Here is a 22,652-nt window from a genome sequence, read left to right as displayed (position 1 = left end):
TTAACAACATAAGATCAGAATTAATTATTTGTCCTCATAATATGAACATCCTGGGAGGATTTTTACTGAACGTTTAAGCTAAAATGTGTTGCTAACATTGCCTAATGGAACTACAAAAATTATTTTTCAAATAGCTTTCTGCGATTTTCCCCATTTTCCACTGGTTGGACAAATGTAGTTAAACCCCAAGCTCACAATACTGGTAGAGCCGATGTTGTTGGTTAGGATGCACAAACAAGTTGTGGTAGGTTTCATGGAGCTCAACCTATATATATAGCCTATAGCTGTCTCTACGCACTTTAGCTTTAAACAGGTTCCTGTTTTCCAGGACCAAAATGTGTGGAAATGAGCTCTTCCCTTCATGTGGAACTGGCAGACTGAAGTGAAAGTGGCTAGTCTACATCTTACAACGTTTCCAAACGCCTTGTATGTTGTACAGGCCAGAGCTATCATGCAGGTATTACAGTCATCAAGAACAAGAACGCATTAAAGCAGGTCAAATGTCAGTTTTGTTTGCTGTATAGGCTATCAAATTATGTTCATGGCAACTACAAAATGAAGCAACAGAGTGTGGTTTAGTTGTCAAGATGAGTCACTACAACAGCGTTTCAGTTGTCCCAGTAGCACAGACAGATGGTACGCTGCTACACTGGTGGCAATATTTTCTCTATTGTAAATTTTAATTGTAACATTATAGAAAACTATGAAATCACATTTATTATTCTGACATGTCCAAATTTATTCAAAACTCTGCTCCAACAAGAAGTAAATATGAATAGTCAGACTGTATATTGCCAATATGCTATTCTATGAACAACACTGTAAACTGCTTGTGACGTCTTAAAGGAAGAATGAGGCTTGTGGGTGCTACCAATTCTAGAAACATTTCCTGTAGCGACACAATGACTTTTCTGGCAGTTATTTAATGCTAACCTCCATTCGTTTGACATATGAAAACTTGAAAATTTAAATAGGTTGACAACTGTACAATTTAAAGGAATAAACTTGGGATATTTAAGAACTTTTGACTTTCATTAGTCTATTCATTTAATGAAAAAATTCATTTATTTAAAAAAAAAAAGAGTTTGTATAATTATCTACAGTAGCAACATCTCAACTATTGTCAGATCAACTTTTGTCAATCATCTGTAATTAAATCATAAATGAATTAGAGGAAAATGAATATAGGCTTGAATAAAGCTGATTTGCCATCATTCAGGTGAGAGTAAGTGCTTAGTGTTAAGCTTCCTATGAGGAAAAAAAAGTCTTGGGCTCATGAGTTTGTCTAGCAGCTACAATCTCAGAGTTTGCTGAGAACTTGAGGATGACCGACAGCTGCGGGAAACCCACCATCAAAGGCTGCATTCAGGACTGCATCCAGAGTGCTGGCGAAAACAAAATCCAGGTCAGCTCGCACATGGGCAGGTATCTCCTCCAGATCTTTCTCGTTGCGCTTGGGGATGATAACTCGTTTCAGATTGGCTCGATGAGCTGCCAAGACTTTATCTTTTATACCTCCCACCTGTAGGTATGAGACAAGATATATCTTATGAGATATCAGCAACTTGAATGGTTTTTAAATAAATTCAGTTTCTGTGAAGGATGTGCTTTGGGTTCCTCACCGGCAGCACCAGTCCTCTCAGAGTGATCTCTCCAGTCATGGCCACATCAGAGCGCACCAGTCGCCCACTCAACAGCGAGGCCAGGCACGTTACTATTGTAACACCGGCGGAGGGTCCGTCCTTGGTGACGGCACCTGCTGGGAAGTGCAAGTGGATATCGGTACCCTCCAGAGGATCAGCGCTGCCTATAACATCATTCAAACACATAAATCACTCACGCTCACAGTCGATCGCTGTTGAAAATTCTTTGCCATCACAGGAATAAATTACATTTAGAAATATATTAATTGTAATAATATTCACAAGACTTTTCAAAACATCTGAAATTTTAATGTTGTGTATGTCTGTAACTCACCATTAGTTAGGAGGTACGTTTTGGCATTGCTGCGGAGCCAGCTGATAGCTAAATGGGCCGATTCCTTCATGACATCACCCAGCTGTCCCGTCAGAGTCAACTGACCTTCTCCTTCCATACGACTGGCCTCCACAAACATGATCTCTCCACCCAGCGGAGTCCAGGCCAACCCGATCGCCACACCTGGCAGGGTCAGTCGCTCCGAGACCTACAGACATAGACAGCTATGCTTACATACTTATCGTAACGTCAAAAAAATGATATTAAATACGATAATATACATACGATAAGTATGTTAAGTATATGTTACATACTTATACGTATCGTAACGTCAAAAAAATTATATATATTATAGCTTATAGCTTATGAACTTTAAATGTAGAAAAAGACAGCAAGCTTAAGAATTGTAACACTTTAGTATAGTATAGGGACCGATTCTCACTATTAGCTAGTTGCTTATGTCTATTATTATCATATTGGCTGTTTCTTAGTACTTATAAAGCACATATTCTGCATCCCTAATCCTAACCAATACTTAAACTTAACAACTAAATAAGCAGCAAATTAGGAGTTTATTGAGGCAAAAGTTGTAGTTAATTGTTAATACAGAGAATTGGACCTTAAAATAAAGTGTCACCATTGTTTCTTTCAAAAACATTTGTTTTTGTACTTGGTAAACTAACTGCAGAAAGTCGAGTGCTAATGTAAGTTTTTAAAGGAGAAGATGTGTGTGATAGTTCAGCAGAACATCGGCTGTTCTCTGCCTCTGGTCACTCCCTGCCGTGTCCTCAGGCAGGAATGCAGCCTCCATTACGGAGAAGAGAGAGCACTTCTCCTCTGAGAAACACAACAGCACAGCACTGGGCCGGGGGACAGCAGTTCGAAAGGTTTGTGGACAAATGAAGAACCATACACAAGTAATGACAGGACCGCACTGAAAATGACATTAACCTTCAATTTAAAACAACAAAGACTACTAGACTTTTCTGAAGAACATGTAGGTGATGCTTGCTCGTTCAAAACTTGCCGTCGTGATGCTTGGATGTTTTGGTAGTTGCTATGCCATTACTAAGATGTTCTGGGTGGTTACAAGAGCCTACTCCCAAATCCTTATGACATGCTGGTCCCTAGACATACACTACCATTCACAGATTAGGGGGGTTGGGGAGATTTTTGAAAATGTGAAGACTCCTCTCATCAAGGCTGCATTTGCTTAAAAAAAACATTAATATTCTGAAATATTATTACTATATATATATATATATATATACACACACACACACACACACACACACACACACACACAATATATATATTTTAAGATTCAGGCATTTATTTGATACTAACCTCCATTTCAAATATTGGCGGTCCAAGAATATCCTTAAGGGCAATGTGGTCAATAACAATTGGCATCTCTGGAGGTGACGCTATCCCAGAATCCTCCTCCTTGTTCTCTGTATTCTGGTCTGAAAGATACAAAGATCTTTCATGGGAAACTGGTGAAAACATTGACTAAAAACCACCACTAAAAACTCCATCAAATTAAAACTCTGGTGTGTCAATATAAAAGAGACAGGTGATTGCCATTTCATGAACTAAAAGTAAACTCCATTTAAGCAGAGAAAACCATGAATTACAGAAAAGTGAATTACAATCCAAAAAAAAGCTATACAATTTTATCACCCTGGCACTTCCATTATCATGTCTATTTGAGGCTTTTCATTAAGGAAGGTGACAGACATTGAGGCCGGAGGGGAGAAAAGTGAAAAGAAAAGCGTGAAAGAGAGCTGTCTGAAATAATAGAATATTATAGGCTGTAGAAAAATGCCACAGGGGTCCAGCTAAGGGGGAGAGCAGGTGCTATCTTAAATTTGGGTCGAAACAATAGGGTATTATAGGTTTTAATATCATAAGCAGCTTCAGGGTGTATTTACTTTCAGCGTACATCCATGTGTCTATTTTTTTTAAATGTGTGTGTTGTGTATTTGCCCTTGGCAAGACACACAATTATATACATGCTCCTTGCTGCCCACAAGTCATGTGACTAGACTGTTAATGACATGCATCATGTTCTGAAGAACAAAGAAGGAAAATGCATTCTGAGGAAAGACATAATAATGATTTATAAGATTTTGTTGTGCATGATCAGCGCACATTTTCTAGGGGGGAAAAAAAACTTCCTTTCATAATAATTCATTCACAAATATTGTACCTTTCTCCACCTTATTTTCTGCTAACAAGCCAAAGCAGACGAGACAAATAACATTAACTATATTATATTGTTTTAAAGGATAACAGAAATGCTGAAATAAATAACTGAAATAACTAAACCATGTATTATTACTTCATTTTGTGGTTGTCATGAACATTAACTATTAACTAAATAGCTCAACTTTATGATTTAGTCAACTTCTGATGTATTAAATTAAATACCGCCCTGCATAATTTAGCACTTTTTTCATGTTGGCCACATGACCAGCCAAATTGTACTTGCTTTATTTTACAATCCTACTGTCAGATGCCATTAGTAACTGAAAACTTTTGTATAATGTTACATTCACAGTATATTCAATATCAGCCATCGCAACAAATAAAAAGTTCACCTTTAAAGAGCATCAGAGTTTTGCTTCTTTATAAGGAATCGGATGGATACCTGAACAACCAGCTCATTCATTTCCCTGTAACTCAAGAGGTTAATGCAGACACTGAACAGTAAGAAGACTATGTACTGAATGTACTGAAAGAGTTAAGACAGCAGGAAGCACATGCGACAGCTGTCATGATGTTCAGACTAAGAACAACACCTGCTACAAAGAGACTGAATATAAATGAAAGCGCTTGTTTCAAAGCTTTATTCTGGCCATCAGGCAACATGGAGAGCAAAAGAAACCCCCTGACCTTCATCTCTCTAAATCTCATCGCACACATGGGCCATGCAGGAGAGGATTGAGAAGCAGAGTTGGGCTAAATCAGAGTCTGAACCGAGCGTTAACCGGCCGTGCTATTACTTCTGTTACAGAGGAGCAGCTGCAGCGAGACGTGAAGGGGGGGTTCTAAGGCCGTCTGTTAGCACGCTTTACCCTCCTCCACCCCTCAGGGGGCCCGTGCTTAGAGTGATTAATGACCAATATGTGCATGTGTGTGCTGAGGTTTTCATAATGTGTGAGACTAGTTTTTCTGACTGTACGTTTCATAATTTCTCAGCGTGGGTTCCCCAACACGCTCTTTAGTCTGAACACATTTCTAGAGTTCGTGTGTACTTGATTCCGTCTGTGTGGCACAGCAAGGGTAAGTATGTGTTATGGATTGTGCTGAAGTCTTGCTATACCCTTTCTGAGCCACTGCTGTCAGGAAGCAATACACGATAGACATACAGAAGCATTCCTCAATTGAATGCATCCTCAGTGTCCTACCAGATGCAAGACATCATAATGGGGATTTTTAAGGACAATTTAAAGAGAGGGTGAATAAAATAAAATAAAACAAAATAAAAGTCAAGTGATAAAATATGTAAATTATTTAATATTTTTTATATATTTCATATATTAGATTTGATTATATTCATTATAATTTACCTATTTTGTTTCAAAATACATTTTGCCTTTGATAATAAAATAAACACTAAATAAATTATAATTTATTATATAACTTATAATTTAATGTAATTGTTGTTAATGTAATTTATTGTGTTATTTTATGAAGCAAAATAAAATATTTTCAATTTATAATAAAAAACAACATTTTATTTGACCATTTTTATATATTTAGTATTTTATATTATGGTTAATTTAATTTATTATAATTTAATTGTTTTATTTAATGAATTATTTTGCATTGACAATAAAAAAAAAAAACTATTTATTTTAAAATTTGTTATATATATATATATATATATATATATATATATATATATATATATATATATATATATATATATATATATATACACACACACACACACACACACACACATACATATATATTATTTTATTTTATTTTACAAATAATAAATTGATAAAATTATTTGCAATTGTAATAATTATTTTAATTTAAATATTGTTATATATTTAATGTATTATATTAATTTATCATCATTTATTTAATTTAAATAATTAATTTTTATTTACATTTTGTTTTGTTTTTGAATATCATTTTTATTCAAAGAGTTGAATAAGATTTTCAAAAGTGTCCAAACCAGGCGATGCAATGCTTTTTCAGCATCATCTACATTTTCCTGTTCATAATAAAAACAAAATAGTGCACAAAGTGTAATCCCAGTCAATCAGAACATACTTAAAGATTTAATATGATAAAATAAGATTTAATAGCTATGTGTACACTTTTTGTCATCCGGTGATATTTCACTGTGAGTGGAGATCGCCATCCGGACGCAACAAAGACAAGAGCACACTGGGACGGACTGTTTTATCTTTGCCCAAAGGCTATTACCATCAATCCTGATTCTACGACTGAAGCAGAGCCGGGGGAACTGGTATAATTCCAGCCGTAAACAACAATGATGTGTGAGGTGAAAAAGTCCCAGTTTTACCTGCATGTTGTTCAGTGGGGGACTCTGCTCTAGAGACCTTATGACCTTCAGCGACCTTCACAGCCACAGCTCGACAGATGGCCCCGATCTTCCTCTGCAAAGAGCGCACGCCTGCCTCCCGTGTGTACCTACAAACACGTTCACACACAGATCACTCTGTCATTACTGCCGCCACTGCTGGGCCGGGGCCATGTATTGATTGCTTTTTAGCAGATAATCATCCCAAAATTAGCAACCTCTGAGGTAATTAATTAGTTTGCTCTGCAAACATCTCTAATTGACAATCCCTGATGGACTACAGACATTTAGAAGAGAAGTTTGGCAGCCTGTCATAAGATACAGTTTTGAAGGAGAGAGTGAGACAGCAGAGGATATAGTTTAAAGGAGGAGACCCGGCTGGACAGCCCCATCTGAGACCCAAAATTCCCCTCGGTTTCACACAAACTTTTTTCAGCCTTAAATGCTATATTTTATTTGTTTATATTTTCCTCCATTTATTATTATTATTTTCTATATTATCTATATATTATATATATAGTGCCCTCCAAAAGTATTGGAACAGTAAAGACACAATTGCTCTGTTGGCTGTGGAGTAAAGACATTTACAAATATGATTAAAAGATGAATATGAGACAAAACTACAGAATGTCACATTTTATTGTTGGGTGATTCAACACATGGATGTTTTTCCAGCTAAGGTCAGCACTTTTATAGTTTCATCCCCCTATCTGATGTGAGCATAAGTATTGGAACAGTTGCCTCACAGGTCTTTCTAAGTGATCAGCTGTGTCCTGTTGCATTAATTCTTCAGATATTAAAAGCAGGAAATGTGTTATATCCATTACTTCTGTATTCTGAATCCTGCAATCGATGATGTCACACGCAAACTAGGATGAAGACGAGGGAGTGGACTTTGAGAGAAAAGCAAGCAATTTGGATGCTAAAAGAAAAGAGGAAGTCAGTTAGAGCTATAGCAAAAATAAAGGGCATGGAGAATTCAAGAGTTTGGAAACCACCAGCGACACCAGCAACCAACAACGACCTGATCGGCTGAGAAAACAACAGTAGTTGATGACAGACAAATCATAAAAGCTGTGAAAATTAACCTTAAAAGACGTGTCTGTAAAATCACCAACAACTTCCAGAAAGCTGTGGTGATGCTTTGACAATCTACTGTCCTCAGGAGACTTTGACACAGAATTACAGGCCCTCTCAACTTTACTGATGACTTGATGTATGATGACAGTAGCAGAATGAATTTGGAAGGGTACAAAACCATCTTGCCTACCAATATTCAAGAAAATGCCACCAGATTCATTGGGAAGTGCTTCATATTGCATCAGGACAATGACCCAAAACACCCTGCCAGTTCAGTCAAGGAATTTATAAGAGCAAAGAAATGGAAAGTCTTAGATTCAATCTCCAGATTTAAATCCGATTGAACATGAATTTCTGAAGAGGAGAGTAAAGGCAGAAACTCCCCAAAACAAGCAACAATTGGAATTGGCTGCATTAAAGGCTGGGAAAAGTATTTCAAAGGATGAGACCAAGAGTCTGGTGATGTCTATGGGTCACAGACTCACTGCTGTGATTCTGCGCAAGTGATCTGCAACTAAATAATAGCTTTTAATCTTTTATATCTGCCTTATGTTCAACTGTCCCAATACTTATGCTCACATCAATGAGTGGGATGAACTCTAAAAGTGCTGTTCTTTTTATTTGGTAAAACATGTATTTGTTGAAACGGCTAATAATAAAATGTGACATTCTGTAGTTTTGTCTCATATTCATCTTTTAATCATATTTGCAAATGTCTTGACTTCACAGCTAACAGAGCAATTTTGTCTTTACTGTTCCAATACTTATGGAGGGCACTGTATATATATATATATATATATAAAATATATATAAGTTAAATATATGAGTGTCACAGCAAAGGGTCTGAATACTTAGAACCATGTGATATTTCAGTTTTTCTTTTTTAATAAATCTGCAAAAATGTAAAAAATTCTGTGTTTTTCTGTCAATATGGGGTGCTGTGTGTACATTAATGAGGAAAAAAATGAACTTAAATGATTTTAGCAAATGGCTGCAATATAACAAAGAGTGAAACATTTAAAGGGGTCTGAATACTTTCCGTACCCACTGTATATACAAACACACACACATATTTATACATACAAAACACAGATTTTTATATTTAATATTTTAATATTATTTATATATTTATTTAAACACACACACACACATACACATACGCATATGTGACCCTGGACCACAAAAGCAGTCTTAAGTCGCTGGGGTATACTTGTAGCAATAGCCAAAAATACACTGTATGGGTCAAAATTATTGATTTTTCTTTTATGCCAAAAATCATTAGGATATTAAGTAAAGATCATGTTCCATGAAGATATTTTGTAAATTTCTTACTGTAAATATATCAAAACTTAATTTTTGATTAGCAATATGCATTGGTAAGAACTTCATTTGGACAAATTTATAGGCGATTTTCTCAATATTTTGAATTTTTTGCACCCTCAGATTCCAGATTTTCGAATAGTTGTATCTCAGGCCAAATAATGTCCTATCATAACAAAGCTTACTTATTAAGCTTTCAGATGATGTAAAAATCTCAATTTCGAAAAATTGACCCTTATGACTGGTTTTGTGGACCAGGGTCACATATACATTGGCTACATATGTACATATATATACATACATATGTATATGTGTATATCACATAAAATATTTTGATCATGTATCACCAATACATTCACCATTTAGAGTCAGTCAATGCAAGTAGTATGGTAACTTACAAATACATGTGGATGGAGAAGTGGATTCATTTGTTAGTGTGTGTGATTAGCTCTTAATTGACAAAGACTGCTCCTGTTTGGACACTTTAATCTCACCCTTCTGTCCTCCATGTGAGTTATCAAGTGCCATTATCAGCCTGAACCTCTTTAGAATACAAAACCCTGAGTGTGTGTGTCTGTGTGTGTGTGCATACTTGCTGATGATATCCTTTGTGGTGTCCTGTGGGATCTGGAGCTGTTGTGGGGTCAGTCCGTGCTGCTCCAGCTGATGAGGGATCAGGTGCCGATGGGCGATTTCTACCTTCTCCTCCTGGGTGTATCCTAATGAGACACACATGCTGATATTCAGAACACAAATTACAATAAACTAATCAAGTATTCAACTACAAAACCATCTGCTCTGTTGTAGGATAGAGTTAATTGTGTTTGAGTTAAAACAGCCAGGAATTAATCACTAAAAATGTCACATCGTCAATGCCACATCCTGCTGTCTTTTTTGTCCGAAATTGAACTCTGACCTGGCACCTGGAGGACCTCCATTCTGTCCAGTAAGGCAGGGGGGATGGTGGCCGTGCTGTTTGCTGTGGCGATGAAGAGGACTTGTGAGAGGTCAAACGGCACGTTGAGGTAATGGTCGGTGAAGCTGTGGTTCTGCTCCGGGTCCAGAACCTGATAAAGATCACAGTTTATTTGCACAAAATTCAGAAGGTGTGTAAGGTGCAGTTTATGGGAGGGCTTCTTAAAAAATACACAAACAGTTAAAATTCAGCATATTGCATAAGAAATGTTTTAACACAAAAGTTAGATTATAAGTTAGAGTGTGTATTTTCACCACATGTCAAATGGATCATGAACATGAACAGAAACTGCTCTAGCCTGAGGAGGTAACCATAGCAACAGTAGGCTGCTCAAGCCCCTTCTGTCAGAATTAGCACTAGATGGTACATTAACAAAACTAACAGTCATCATTTATTATTTTATTAAGGACTCACATATCATTATACAGTTAAAAAATGCCCCTTTATTCATGTTAATCAATACCAATAATATATTTGTATACAATATTTGTTATCTTAATACACGTTGCCATATTAAACAACCAGTCTTTTAACTGATGCCTCATGAATCTGAAGTATAGGCTACTTATATAACAGTAAGGCTTTATGTTTACCAAAGCATTTTTTTCCAGAGGACAGCATATTTTTTCAAGTGTTTGTAATGGGAGCACTTTGTATTTTTTAAAAATAGGTGCTGAACACTGTGCTTGGGTTGTTTTGGTCGCCAAGAGTTGAAAAATGGTTAACTTTGGGTAAAACACAGCACTAGTCACGGTCACACTTTATTTTTATTCCAATTCTCACCATTACCAATCAATTAACTATGACTTTTGCCTCAGTAAACTTCTAATTTGCTTCTTCTTAATAGTTAGTAAGGTAGAATATGTGTTTTATAAATACTAATAAACAGCCTACCTGTTATGCATGCTAATAAGCAACTACTTAATAGTGAGAATTGGTCCTTATACGGAAGTGTTATCGTCACTTTTTTCCCAGCTGTCCAATAACACTGGGGGATGGGCAGAGCTGATATCACAGCGACCAACCAACACTTTTACTTTTACAATGACTGATCAACAATGAGTTGTCTAGAGTCTAGATAACATCCACAGCAGGCATTTTCAAAAGAGCATCTGGCATTTTCAGCTGGCTAAAAATGCTTTTGTGGACACACAGCCTAACAGTTCCTGGTTCATTTCATATCAGACATAACCGAAAAATGACTGGCGGTTCAGGGAAAGAGTCAGTAACAGTTCACTGACTCAGTTTCAAACCACTAACTCGCGAGCAAGTTTGAGACTGTTCTGTGAATTGACTTACTCAAAAAGAAGCAGTTAGTAATAGTCATTTGTTTGTGAATCAGACATTTGCACTGTTTTTGTTGTTGGATAAAGAAAATACTGTAAAGGTGCAGTCACATTTACCGTTGTTTGGAAAATGTTTGCAGTCACAATTGAGTAACAGCTTAACCCGGTCATGAGTCATTTTAATAAGAATCCATTTTACTGAGAATTTCACTTTATGGTCAAAAGATTTGTCAATTTAGATTTGCAAAATCTACATTGACGAATCTTTTGACCCTCAAGTGAAATTCCTGGTAAAATGGATTCTTATTAAAATGATCCTTGACCGGGTTAAGCTGGTCATGAGAATCTGTTGCTTTGACTTTGAAATTAACTTCTGAGGTGTGCTAATGTGAACACACCTAAAAGTAAATTACACCAAGCTCACAAGATGATATTTGGCAACAAAAACAACAATAAGTCTAATTTTGTGCACCTCTCCAAGATGCACCATTTGAGGTATTATGCATATCCATCCGTAGCACAAACGGTGCAAGATGAGTTAGAAGCTAAAGTTTAATACTCAGGGTTAAAGGTTTAAAACAACACCACTATAGCTATAAACAACCACCTCAAAACAATTTATTTTGAAATGCTTCCCTAAATAAAGCATGCTTGCTCTCAGCTTCTGACAAAATAATCACAGAGATTTCTGCTGAGCTTGCCAGGTCACGTCCGCCCTGTGATGAACTTCCCTATATCTCTTTATCTGGAGTACAATGAAAAGGGTCACATGTTTTACAGTACGAGATGAGCGTCACTCCCCGGATGGTTTTTGAGTGGTGATGTTCTGATTACAGTATACAGACTGCTGATCGCTGGTAAAAGTGTAAGATGCATTTCTCTTCCTCTGCTGGATTGTAGTAACAACTCATCATGCCAGGAGATAAAGGTTACAACTGCCTTACAGGAGATATTTGGACATTTATCTCAGTAAAAACAAACTGGCTCATGTGCATTCAAGTGTATGCAAATGGCGATGTATATGTGATACAGTGCACAGAAGGGACAACAAACCTATTACCTACTACCTATGGTATGCATGCATTACGCTGCATGCAAACTGATCTTGTAGACCACACACAAACAACTGCAAAAAAAAAATTCTTTCAGTATTGTGGCATAAAATGTCAAGCAGTGAGTCTGGGTAATATCACACTGGAATAGAGCGACCTGCCCTGGTTTTGCACTATTCTGTCTCCAGCAGATCACATTTTATCCACATTTACAAGGTCAATATTACCTTCAAACTTTTTTTATTAGAGGTGCATTGGTACACGTATTCGTACTGAAAATGAATTCATTCATTTAATGGAAACTTCTAGTTTACATATTGTTACTTTTGATCAGAAATAAAGTCTCACCTTTCAAATGATGCCCATTTTTTCAGGAAATTAAAAAAATAAATGCTATTTTGATGCTCTTTGATGTGGCACAGCAGATCGCTGTATAAACACCTCAGTTCAAACGGCAGCACAGAGCTCGAGTGAGGGTGATCATCCCTTCCTCTTTACTACTAGTTTTAACTCCAAATAAACATGAATGAACATCTCATGCCCCATAATCGCTCAATCTGTTTCAACCACAGAAAGACGTCAATAAAACAGCTTGTAAACAAAATGTCACGTAGCATTTCATTTACCTGAGGTCAGTCAACAGTGTCCACACTCGTTTATTCGCTATAGAAATGAAGTGTTGAGAAGAAAATATGCAAAATATTAGATTACATACTCATTATATTTTACTTAACCACGATGTCATAATTATTTAATGTATGTTTAAATAAATATTAAACTAGTTATGACAGCCACTGTGTAAATGAATATATTTCAATAATAAATAGAAATGTTATAATTTAGAAGTAAATTTAAAAACTGCATTATGTGCAATTTACTAGTTTGCATACCATTTTTTTAAAGTTGAGTGTGGATTATTATATTTAAAAATCAGCAGTAATTGAATTTAAGTTTGGGCTCTGTTGTTAATTGCAACCTTATAGTAATGTAAAAGGGCTCACTATAGTTTGGAGCATAAGCTGAGGTAGATTTTTATCCTTAAGAAAATTTTAATTATAACTGAATTTATTTAATAAAAGAGCAATTTGTTCAGTAAACCACTGTTTAATAAATATTATGTTTAGATTTTTCCCCTGCTGTACCGAAACCATACTGAACCGTGATGTCAAAACCGATGAACGCACCAAACCATCATGATTGTGTACCATTACACACCTAATATATAAATATATTAAGATTTCCTTGTAGTCTGAGACTGGTCAAGGCAAGTAGCAGTTGTAACCTACATGTAGGGCCTCTCACCTCCAGCAAGGCAGCAGCAGGATCTCCCTGCAGGCTCTTCCCCAGTTTGTCCACCTCGTCCAATAAAAAGACAGGATTGTTTACCCCAACAGTCTTCAGTCCATTTATAATGCGACCAGGCATGCTACCTACATACGTGCGCCTAAGGACGGAGACACATGGAGATAAAGTGGGAGTGGGAAGAAAGTATCGAGAGGGAGAGATAAACGATAAAGTAGAAAACGATGAGAGGAGTGAAAAAAAAAGATCTGTATCAGTGCTCCGGTGGGCAAACAAGAAAAGATCACAATCATCCTACATAGCGACCTGAAGTGCAACTGTTTTGATGTAGTCCCATTCAGGTCACTGTTGGCTGTCAGTAGGTGTTACTGCTGATGGAACATAATTGATGGGCTGCGTAACAGGTTATAGCATGAATCACAAATGCAATTTGAAAAGGAATAATATAATAAATAACTTCTTGATAATGTTGCTGGATGAGGCAGGAGTGCATCTGATGTGGTTGAAAACACTAAAACTAGTATTTCAGTCTACTGAACTGACAAAAGACAGGATGCGAAGACAGACAGGATGGAATTGTGCCCTAATTACAGTCATTAGGGGCTGTAAGACTGTCATTAAACTTTATACACTATACTGCAGTAAACTAATGCAGACTCTTTTAAACTGGTGTGCAATGAACAAGACAAATGCAGAGAGTGTGTGGGAAAAGTCTCGTCAGAGCCGTTTGTCCTGAGGACACATTTTCTGTGTGTGAGTGTGAGGTCTGAGGTCAGCCAATCAGAAAACACGGAGGCTCGCCCTAGCCTGCAGGGAGTCATGATTGTTATCACCTTCTAGTTTCTATAGTGACAAGAGATCAGAGGAAACACCAAAGAAGTCATCAGTGCAGGTCATGGTTTAAAGTTTCTGTCGGTATAGGAGGGGTACTAAGTCACGTCTCTTCGGTGGGTTCATCACGGTCTGATACCTCAATCTGACGCATCTGCACACATTTGCATCGCCGCATGCTTCACATGTTGGTTGTGACTCACCGTTTGATGGCAAAACAACGCCTGAATGGCTATATTGAGTTTCAGCGTCTGAAGGATCTTGGATTAGTAACGTAACACCAGGGTTAATCAAAGTAACATCAGGGTTGGGTCACAAGTTTTTAGCAATGCACTGGAAATATGCCCTTTTTAACAGTAATCTTAACAGATAGTTGACGTTTATATAGTACACACTACAGGAGTGTGCTGATAGACGATAGTATTGTGTATCGACAACAGTCAGAGATATCGCCTGTGGCTGATGCCACTGACAATAGCAAGACAATTATTATTATTGTTGTTATTATTATTATCATGGTAGTAATACTATATTAGGGCTTGGTTGTTCCATCATATTTATTTTTCTTTTTGTTGTTTAGTGCGCACAATTGCTGACTGAATTCAGCTCTCGCGTATTCTCTAATCAAAAACAGCAAAGTGCCGATGTACGTGCGATCTAAGTATAAGAGATTTATTCATCATACAGTGTAGATATCTTCACTGATTGTAACGGAAGAGTTTTTTAAATGTGCATGAACTCACCCAAGACTTAAGTCGGTGATGGTGTTGCATGTTCTTTACTCGTTTTCTGTAGCTGCTTTTTGAATAACTGCGGAAATGTAATCATTATAATTTGTAACTTACAATGTCTCTATTAAACCGTTATCATGTCAAAAACAAATTCAGTCATATTAAAAACATTAGGCTCTTAGCCTTATAGTGGAATTTGTTCACTTTCCAGCAATGAAACTAATTAAGTAAATACTGAAATAATTAGCACGATAATATCTTGTATCGGCGATTTCGCAGGCTAATGATAGGACGATATGACATTTGAGCATATTGTCCAACACTAACACACTATCTTTCAAAGGTTTGGGGTTAGTATGATTGTTTTGGAAAGAAACCAGTACTTTTATTCAGCAAGGATGCAATAATTTGACCAAAGTCTTTGAATGACTTGATCATGTGACACTGACTAATACTGACAAACGATTAATCACAATTAATCGCATCCAAAATAAAAGTTGTTGATCACATAATATATATATATATATATATGTGTGTGTACTGTGTATATTTATTATGTATATAGAAATCTATATATTTAAGAAAAAGAAATACATTATGTTTATATATTAAATATATTTATATATAATATAAATTATATGAATATAAATATATACATGTAAATAATAATTCAAAATATATACTGTATGTGTTTGTATATATATATATATATATATATAATAAATACACACAGTGCACACACATATATTATGTAAACAAAAACTTTTATTTTGGATGCGATTAATCACGATTAATTGTTTGACAGCACTAGACTGTAGTAAAGGCTGCTGAAAATTTGCCATCACAGGAATAAATAAACTAAATTGTACAAATATTTCACAACATAACTTTTTGATCAAACAAACGCAGCCTTGGTAAGCATAAGAGTCTTCTTTTTAAAACATTTTAAAAAAATCTTACCAACCCCAAATTTTGAACCTAAGTGCATATTTATGTGCAGTCAAACTTTTGATTATGAGCCTTAAGTCTTGCACACACAGCTTACTCTGTCCACGAAAAGCCTACATAAAATAGAAGGATCTGTCTGACCTGCATGTAAAATGACCAACCACAGATTCTTCTTCAAAGCAGTCTGACACCGAGACTATATGTATCGTATAGCATACCTGTTTGAAGATCAGATATTGAGTGTACCACTTTTATAATGACCTCTCACCTGTGGCCACGGATGTCAGACTGATCACAGACTCCTCCTAAGGCGATGCGATGGAACTCTCGACCCAGAGTGCGAGCAATGGAACGCCCAACACTGGTCTTTCCCACACCAGGGGGTCCCACAAAACACAGTATGGGTCCCTTAAGGGTGCTCTTGAGCTGCCGCACAGCCAGATACTCCAGCACCCTTCTCTTCAGCTTCTCCATGGCATAGTGATCATTATCCAAGAGCACCCGTGCTGCACGGATGTCCAAGCAATCTGATTAGACACAAGAGTTAAAATAATGCAGATATACACTACCGTTCAAAAGCTTGGGCTCAGCAAGAATTCTTTTCAAAGAAATTCATACTTTTGTTTAGCACGGATGCATTAAATTGATCACTAAAACATTTTTAATGATACACAGGATTTCTATTTAAAATAAAAGCTTTTTTTAAACGTTATATTAATCAAAAAATTATGAGAAAAAATTTAAATGACTGTTTTTAACTTTGATAATAATAAGAAATGTTCTTGAGCACTAATCAGTATATTAGAATGATTTCTAAAGGATCATGTGATACTGAAGACTGGAGTAATGGCTGCTAAAAATTATGCTTTACCATCACAGGAATAAATTACATTTTAAAATATATTCAAATAGAAAACAGTTATAATAATATTTTGCAATATTCTTTTTTTCAAATAAATAAGCCTTGGTGACTAAGAAAATTCTATAAAAACATAAAAAATTATTTAGAGACACTAAACTGTAATTTAAAATAAAAATAACAATAATGCATATTATTGTTTGAAATTGCAATGGCTTGAAATACATAAGAATAAATAATTTGGTCAGTAATTGATAATAAATTGCCGATACATTTTCTAAAATTACACAAGCAATATCACAGCACAATTGCTTCAGCCCTTGATTGCACTCATGTTGTATAAATTCTGAAAGGAATGTGAGTATTTTATCAAAGACACATGCATGTCCACCGCCTGATGTAATGAGATGCAGACATATATATGCAGCTATCTCATAAAGTAAACCTAAACTGGGTACAGAATTTTCTTTATGGTTCTCACAAATCATAGATTGTCAATTCTGCATTTACAGCAGAATTACAGCATTCCTGTAAGGCCAGACCTCTCTATTCCCAGCTTTCAAGCGCCAATCTAAACCACTAAATCAGTTTTCTTCTAATGCAGTCCCACCCTTGAGCGCTGAGCTCTGTGAAAGGCACTTCATGTACATGAGACTTTCCCAGCAGAATTCCAGCCCCAAGGTCTGTTGCACATCTAGCAAGGGAAATTCAGAAGAGAGAGAGCGTGTGTGTGTGTGTGTGTGCGCACTGAATCACATGTGCATGTTTGTTTGAGCCCTTCATGGATAGTCAGAGATCTTATTTCAAGGCAAGCTATAACCTTAGGATAGGAAGTAATTCATACATTTTTGTACATGCTTTTGAGTTTGCCAGTAAGTAGTTAAAAAATAGTTGCAATATGGAAAAATTATAAAACAAAGAAAATTAAAGAATATAAATGTATGTTTAATGCTTCAAACATATGGTCAAACACTCTAGCTTGTGCTTGGCAAGATAATTTGCTGTACTTGAGTTCTCAGGGTCCTCCATGTGGCCATGGAAAACATGACAAGAATAACAGATGTAAACAGTTCAAATCTCTCTCCACCTCTAGACTGAGAGCAACTCATTTCACAAAATGTGGTAAAAGACTCCCTCCACTGGTGGCTCCCTCAAACTGTTGTTACATTCAATTAGTTATTTTATCTAAATATTCAGTTAACTCAACTAAAAGCAAATTATTTCAATACAACATTTAACATTCTATTAAACTTAAAAAAAAAAAAAAAAAACTTTTATTTTAACGGTTTATTATTCATTACATAGGGCATTTAGAAATATATATTACCATTAAAAAATCTGGGGATGGTAATATTTTATGTTTTTGAAAGAAGCCTCTAATGATCACCAAGGCTGCATTTACTTGATCAAAAATACAATAAACAGATATATTGTGAAATAGTATTATGATTAAAATAACAGGTTTCTATTTTAATACATTTTAAAATGTAATTTATTCCTATGAGGGCAAAGCTGAATTTTCGGCCTACATAACTGCAGTTTTCAGTGTCACATGATCATTCAGAAATCATTCTAATATGCTGATTTGGTGCTCAAGAAACATTTCTTATTATTATCAAAGCTAAATCAGTTGTGCTGCTTTATATTTTTTTGAAACCATAATTCTTTCCAAGATTATTTGAGCAATAGAACAGCATTTATTTGAAACAGAACACTGTAAAAGTCTTTTCTGCTCTTTTGAACAGTTTAATGCATGATGTTGAAAAAGTACTAATATCTCCCAAGAAAAAAAAATACCCACACTTTTACTAGTTTTAATATTTTAAGATGGATTATGCATGGATGGAATAATCAAAATTCTTATTGCTATACTTAAATACTATATCTTTTATTATATTTAGCATTATATAAATGTAGTATAATATACTACTTGAAGGTTAGACATAAATATGTTTAATAATTAAGAATAAGTAAGCAATTCTATTTGTAAACTTAAACTCCAAAAACAAAGATGCATGCATAAAAAACTGCAAATACATTGTTCATTTTATTTTGTTTTAGTTTATTTTTTAGTTGTATTTTATTCTATTTTCCTTTCTAACCTGTAGTGCTCTTGCTCCAGGGAAGCTCTACCATCATCTCCAGATAGTTGCGGGTGAGGGCATACTCTGGCATGGACTCTGGCATCTTTTTTAATCTGTGTAAAAAAGAAAAAACATTCTCTGAGATAGAGTAGGGTGGATGAGGAAGAAATCCTGGGAGGAACTATTTTTGCAGGGTGAGCCATTAATGTTTTATTCATTCAAATAATGATTAAACTATAAAGATAATGATTTCTTTGTAATATGTTTAAAGACAACAGAACAGATGCAGCCATTGGTCAGTGAAAAGTCCCTTGCTGTCTAGTGCGTATCTAACTACGAAATGTGGTTTCCTCTAAAGAATTACCAGAATGTACCGTTTTAGCTCCTTGAGACACACACGCAGTGCTGCTTCCGGCATAGCTGCTGCCTTCACCTTCTTCTCCAGCATAGCTGTGTCATCACCATCTTCATCCTCTGCCTCCTCATCAAGCGAGAATTGACGGCCTGGGAACACACCACCTTTACGGATGGCCAACACCTAGGAGAAAGAAGGATGGTGTTATAGCACAGGAAGTGTGGAGGTGGGTGTTTGTGAGGCAGAGGAGAAACAGATGTTGGCCTACTCTCTTGTCATCATCAGGTCTGAGTTTGCGGGTCTTTTGCAGCAACTTGAGCCCCTCAATTTGTCTGGTGAGCAGAGGAAGAGCCTTCTTAAACCGTTCCTCCAAGTCTACTGCATCCAGCACCTGCCAACAAACAAAAATATTAAAATAAAGGCATATTTAGTTGGTGTATGATCACACTAGGCAAATCATTTAACACAAACAATAACCCTTTTTACTGCTGCACCTGCAGTTTCTCTTTGTTGGAAGTGCGGATCATGGAGGCCAGGACATCTGGTAGAGTTTCTCTGGGCAGACTGTCCAACAGCCTCCTGAGTTTAGCCACCACAGGCACTGACATGTCCAACATCCCAACCAGCTGGACAAAGAGAGACCAGAGGACACCTTCAGTACACTCAATGAAAAGCCTACATGCAATGAATCATACTGTAGCATTTGGCAAAGAATGAAGCCTTTATATTCATTCAGTGTTTAAATGATGACTCACTCTATAGATGACTGGTGCCAAATGGGGGGGGGGGGGGGACTCACAATCGCATTCATGTTTTCTTCAGTCAAGAAAAAATTATGTCCTTGATTATTACTATTGTTAATATCTCTTAGCAATGTCTTTTTCGAAAACGTCCATGTAAAGTCCAGTACATGACAAATGTATCAAATTCTCAAGTTGGTTATTTTTGCTGGTAAAACAAAAGAAGTGTTTGGTAAAAGTAGGTAAGTGACCTGATTGGTTACTGTAGTTCTTGAGAAAGAGACATCAAAGAAGAACACTGAGCACCAGATTATTGTTTGATTTATTATGTATGCATTTATTTATTTAGACATTTATGTTACAAAAGACTTCAGTTTTTGTTGACTATTAACATAATCATAACATAAACACAAACGCAGGTTCCTTTACTACTGACCTGTACAGCCGCCTGATAGAACCTCTGTGACAGCTCCCCCAGCTCTCCATCAGCCTGATCTCCCTCTGTGTACTGCTCCAGTTTGTCAAGCTGTTCCACCTCGGCCACGGGGAAGGGTCTCTCTCTTAGTAGCTGGGTCACATGAAAACGACACAACCCTGTAATGAGCAATGTGTAGTGCGGTTTTGGCCAGTTGCTGCCCACAACTTGGACCGCCAGTCCTGCTGTGCCAATACTGAGAAAACAGAAGAAGAAGAAGAACAGATTAAAGTTAATGAGGCCTGAGTTTTGTTTCCTATCAGATCTAATTTATGATAGCTGAGTAGGCTTTATGTCAACCTAACCTGTCATCTAACAGAGGCACAGAACATACTGAATAATAACTTTATAACTCAATATACTATCTTGTTTCTATTTAATTATTCTAGACATTTAAATTATGTCTTACAAAAGCTAAAATGTGACTGAGTTAATGTACGGACATGTTCTGCACATAGTCAAGCCACACAGTGCTGTATATTGGAAACACTGGCTGTGTGTTAAAACCTAGTGAGCTGCCAACCAAGACAGCATCACAATCTGGCTTGGAAATACTCTCATGATTATTGGAAAACATTTTTTTTTTTTTTTATAGATTTCTGGGAAGGATTTCCATTTTGTATGGAGGATATGACTTTCTAAACCACCATGCAGAGCATAGCCAGAGAACTTTACATTTACTATAACATTTCTATGACTGTTAACATATTATATTTATATATTTTATTCTTTTTTTTTTCATTTATATGTTTATTATTGAAATGTTGTTATATGCATGTGTCAATTTTATTTAATTTCTTTATTTTATTAAATATGTGGGTATATAGTATTTATAGAGTTGTAACTTTTAGTTTTAGTTACTTTTTCTTATTTGTAAGTCACTTTGGACAAAAGCGTCTGCTAAATGACAAAAGTAAGTAAGTGAGTAAGTATATATTTTAGTGCTGTCAAACAATTAATCGCGATTAATCGCATCCAAAATAAAAGTTTTTGTTTACATAATATATGTATGTGTACTGTGTTCATTATGTATATATAAATAGACACACATACAGTATATATTTTGAAAATATTTACATGTACATTTATATATTTATATTATATATAAATAATATATAAATAATATATATAAATATATGTAATATTTAAACAATTTTTTAAATATATGCATGCATGCGTTTGTGTTTATATACATACACAGTACACACATATATTATGTAAACAAAAACTCTTATTTTGGATGCGATTAATCGTTTGACAGCACTAATACATGATCTTTACTCTTTTTACTATTTTAAGTCACTATTATTTGAGACAGCCATTGACTACAGACCACAGCAGAATCGCAAGGTTAAAGTCCAACTGCTGGTCAAACGATCATTCTAGAAAACAAACCCTGCTGATAGTATTCTGTAACATGTAAGAAAATAAATAAATAAACAGGAATGTAGTTTAATGTGTTTACTACACATTCTGAGGGTAAAGTTCAGTGAACATAAAATAGTATCAGTCACCACCCTAACAAACACTGCCATGGTTAAAAAAAAATAAAAGTTCTGGGAAAATGCTAAAGTGACACATTATAAACTAACTTTTACAATACAATAAAAGTTACCCATTGTAAAATTCACAACAAATGACTATAGGACCTCCTTCAATGTGTTTCATAAGGAAACTCAATGACGGTTGCATCACACCGGCTCTGACAGGCCAGACCCACCTGTGTAAAGACGGGAGCCCCTCGCTGTCGTGCTCGGGGTCTCTGGTGTTGGGAATAACCCCGATGATGGTGCTTTTTAGCGAGGTCCCCTTCAACAGTCTGCTCTTGACTAACTGCATGTTTCTCGCTGTGTCGACGCTGACTCTCATGGTCGAGCCCGGTAACAGCACTCCATCATGAGTGCACAGCAAAGGCAGCCGGCTGGGGATTTGAATACCACTATTAGATGACATTTTGCAGGGTTTGTATATTAAGTTTAAATCGCAGTGAACTAAGGTGCAAGGAATGCCTTCATCGTATGTCAAACTGGGACAAATGAAAACAGGATGGAAGCTGTAACTACGGCAGG

General features: G+C 36.0%; 1 protein-coding gene across 2 annotated transcripts; it reads right to left on the bottom strand.

Annotated features, from left to right (window-relative positions):
• Positions 1 to 654: 654 nt before the first annotated feature.
• Positions 655 to 22,652, bottom strand: LOC306842552 (lon protease homolog 2, peroxisomal). 2 transcript variants are annotated; one of them, XM_079373490.1, is made up of 15 exons: positions 22,304 to 22,652; positions 20,545 to 20,779; positions 19,863 to 19,994; positions 19,637 to 19,759; positions 19,388 to 19,551; positions 19,032 to 19,126; positions 16,339 to 16,597; positions 13,561 to 13,702; positions 9,861 to 10,011; positions 9,537 to 9,663; positions 6,527 to 6,654; positions 3,325 to 3,443; positions 1,978 to 2,185; positions 1,623 to 1,807; positions 655 to 1,522 (listed from the first exon to the last, which is right to left on the bottom strand). In XM_079373490.1, exons 1-15 carry the CDS (start codon positions 22,534 to 22,536, stop codon positions 1,301 to 1,303), a joined length of 2,523 nt encoding a protein of 840 aa, XP_079229616.1. In that variant the 5' UTR covers positions 22,537 to 22,652; the 3' UTR covers positions 655 to 1,300. The 2 variants fall into 2 exon arrangements, with proteins under 2 accessions (XP_079229616.1, XP_079229617.1); XM_079373491.1 differs by lacking the exon at positions 22,304 to 22,652 and adding an exon at positions 20,124 to 20,184 and having other exon boundaries at positions 20,545 to 20,737.

The sequence above is a fragment of the Barbus barbus genome (assembly GCF_936440315.1).
Source record: "Barbus barbus genome assembly, chromosome: 23".
Taxonomy (NCBI): Eukaryota; Metazoa; Chordata; class Actinopteri; order Cypriniformes; family Cyprinidae; genus Barbus; species Barbus barbus.
Note: the sequence above shows the minus strand (reverse complement) of the source record. Positions and strands in the feature narration are given on the sequence as shown.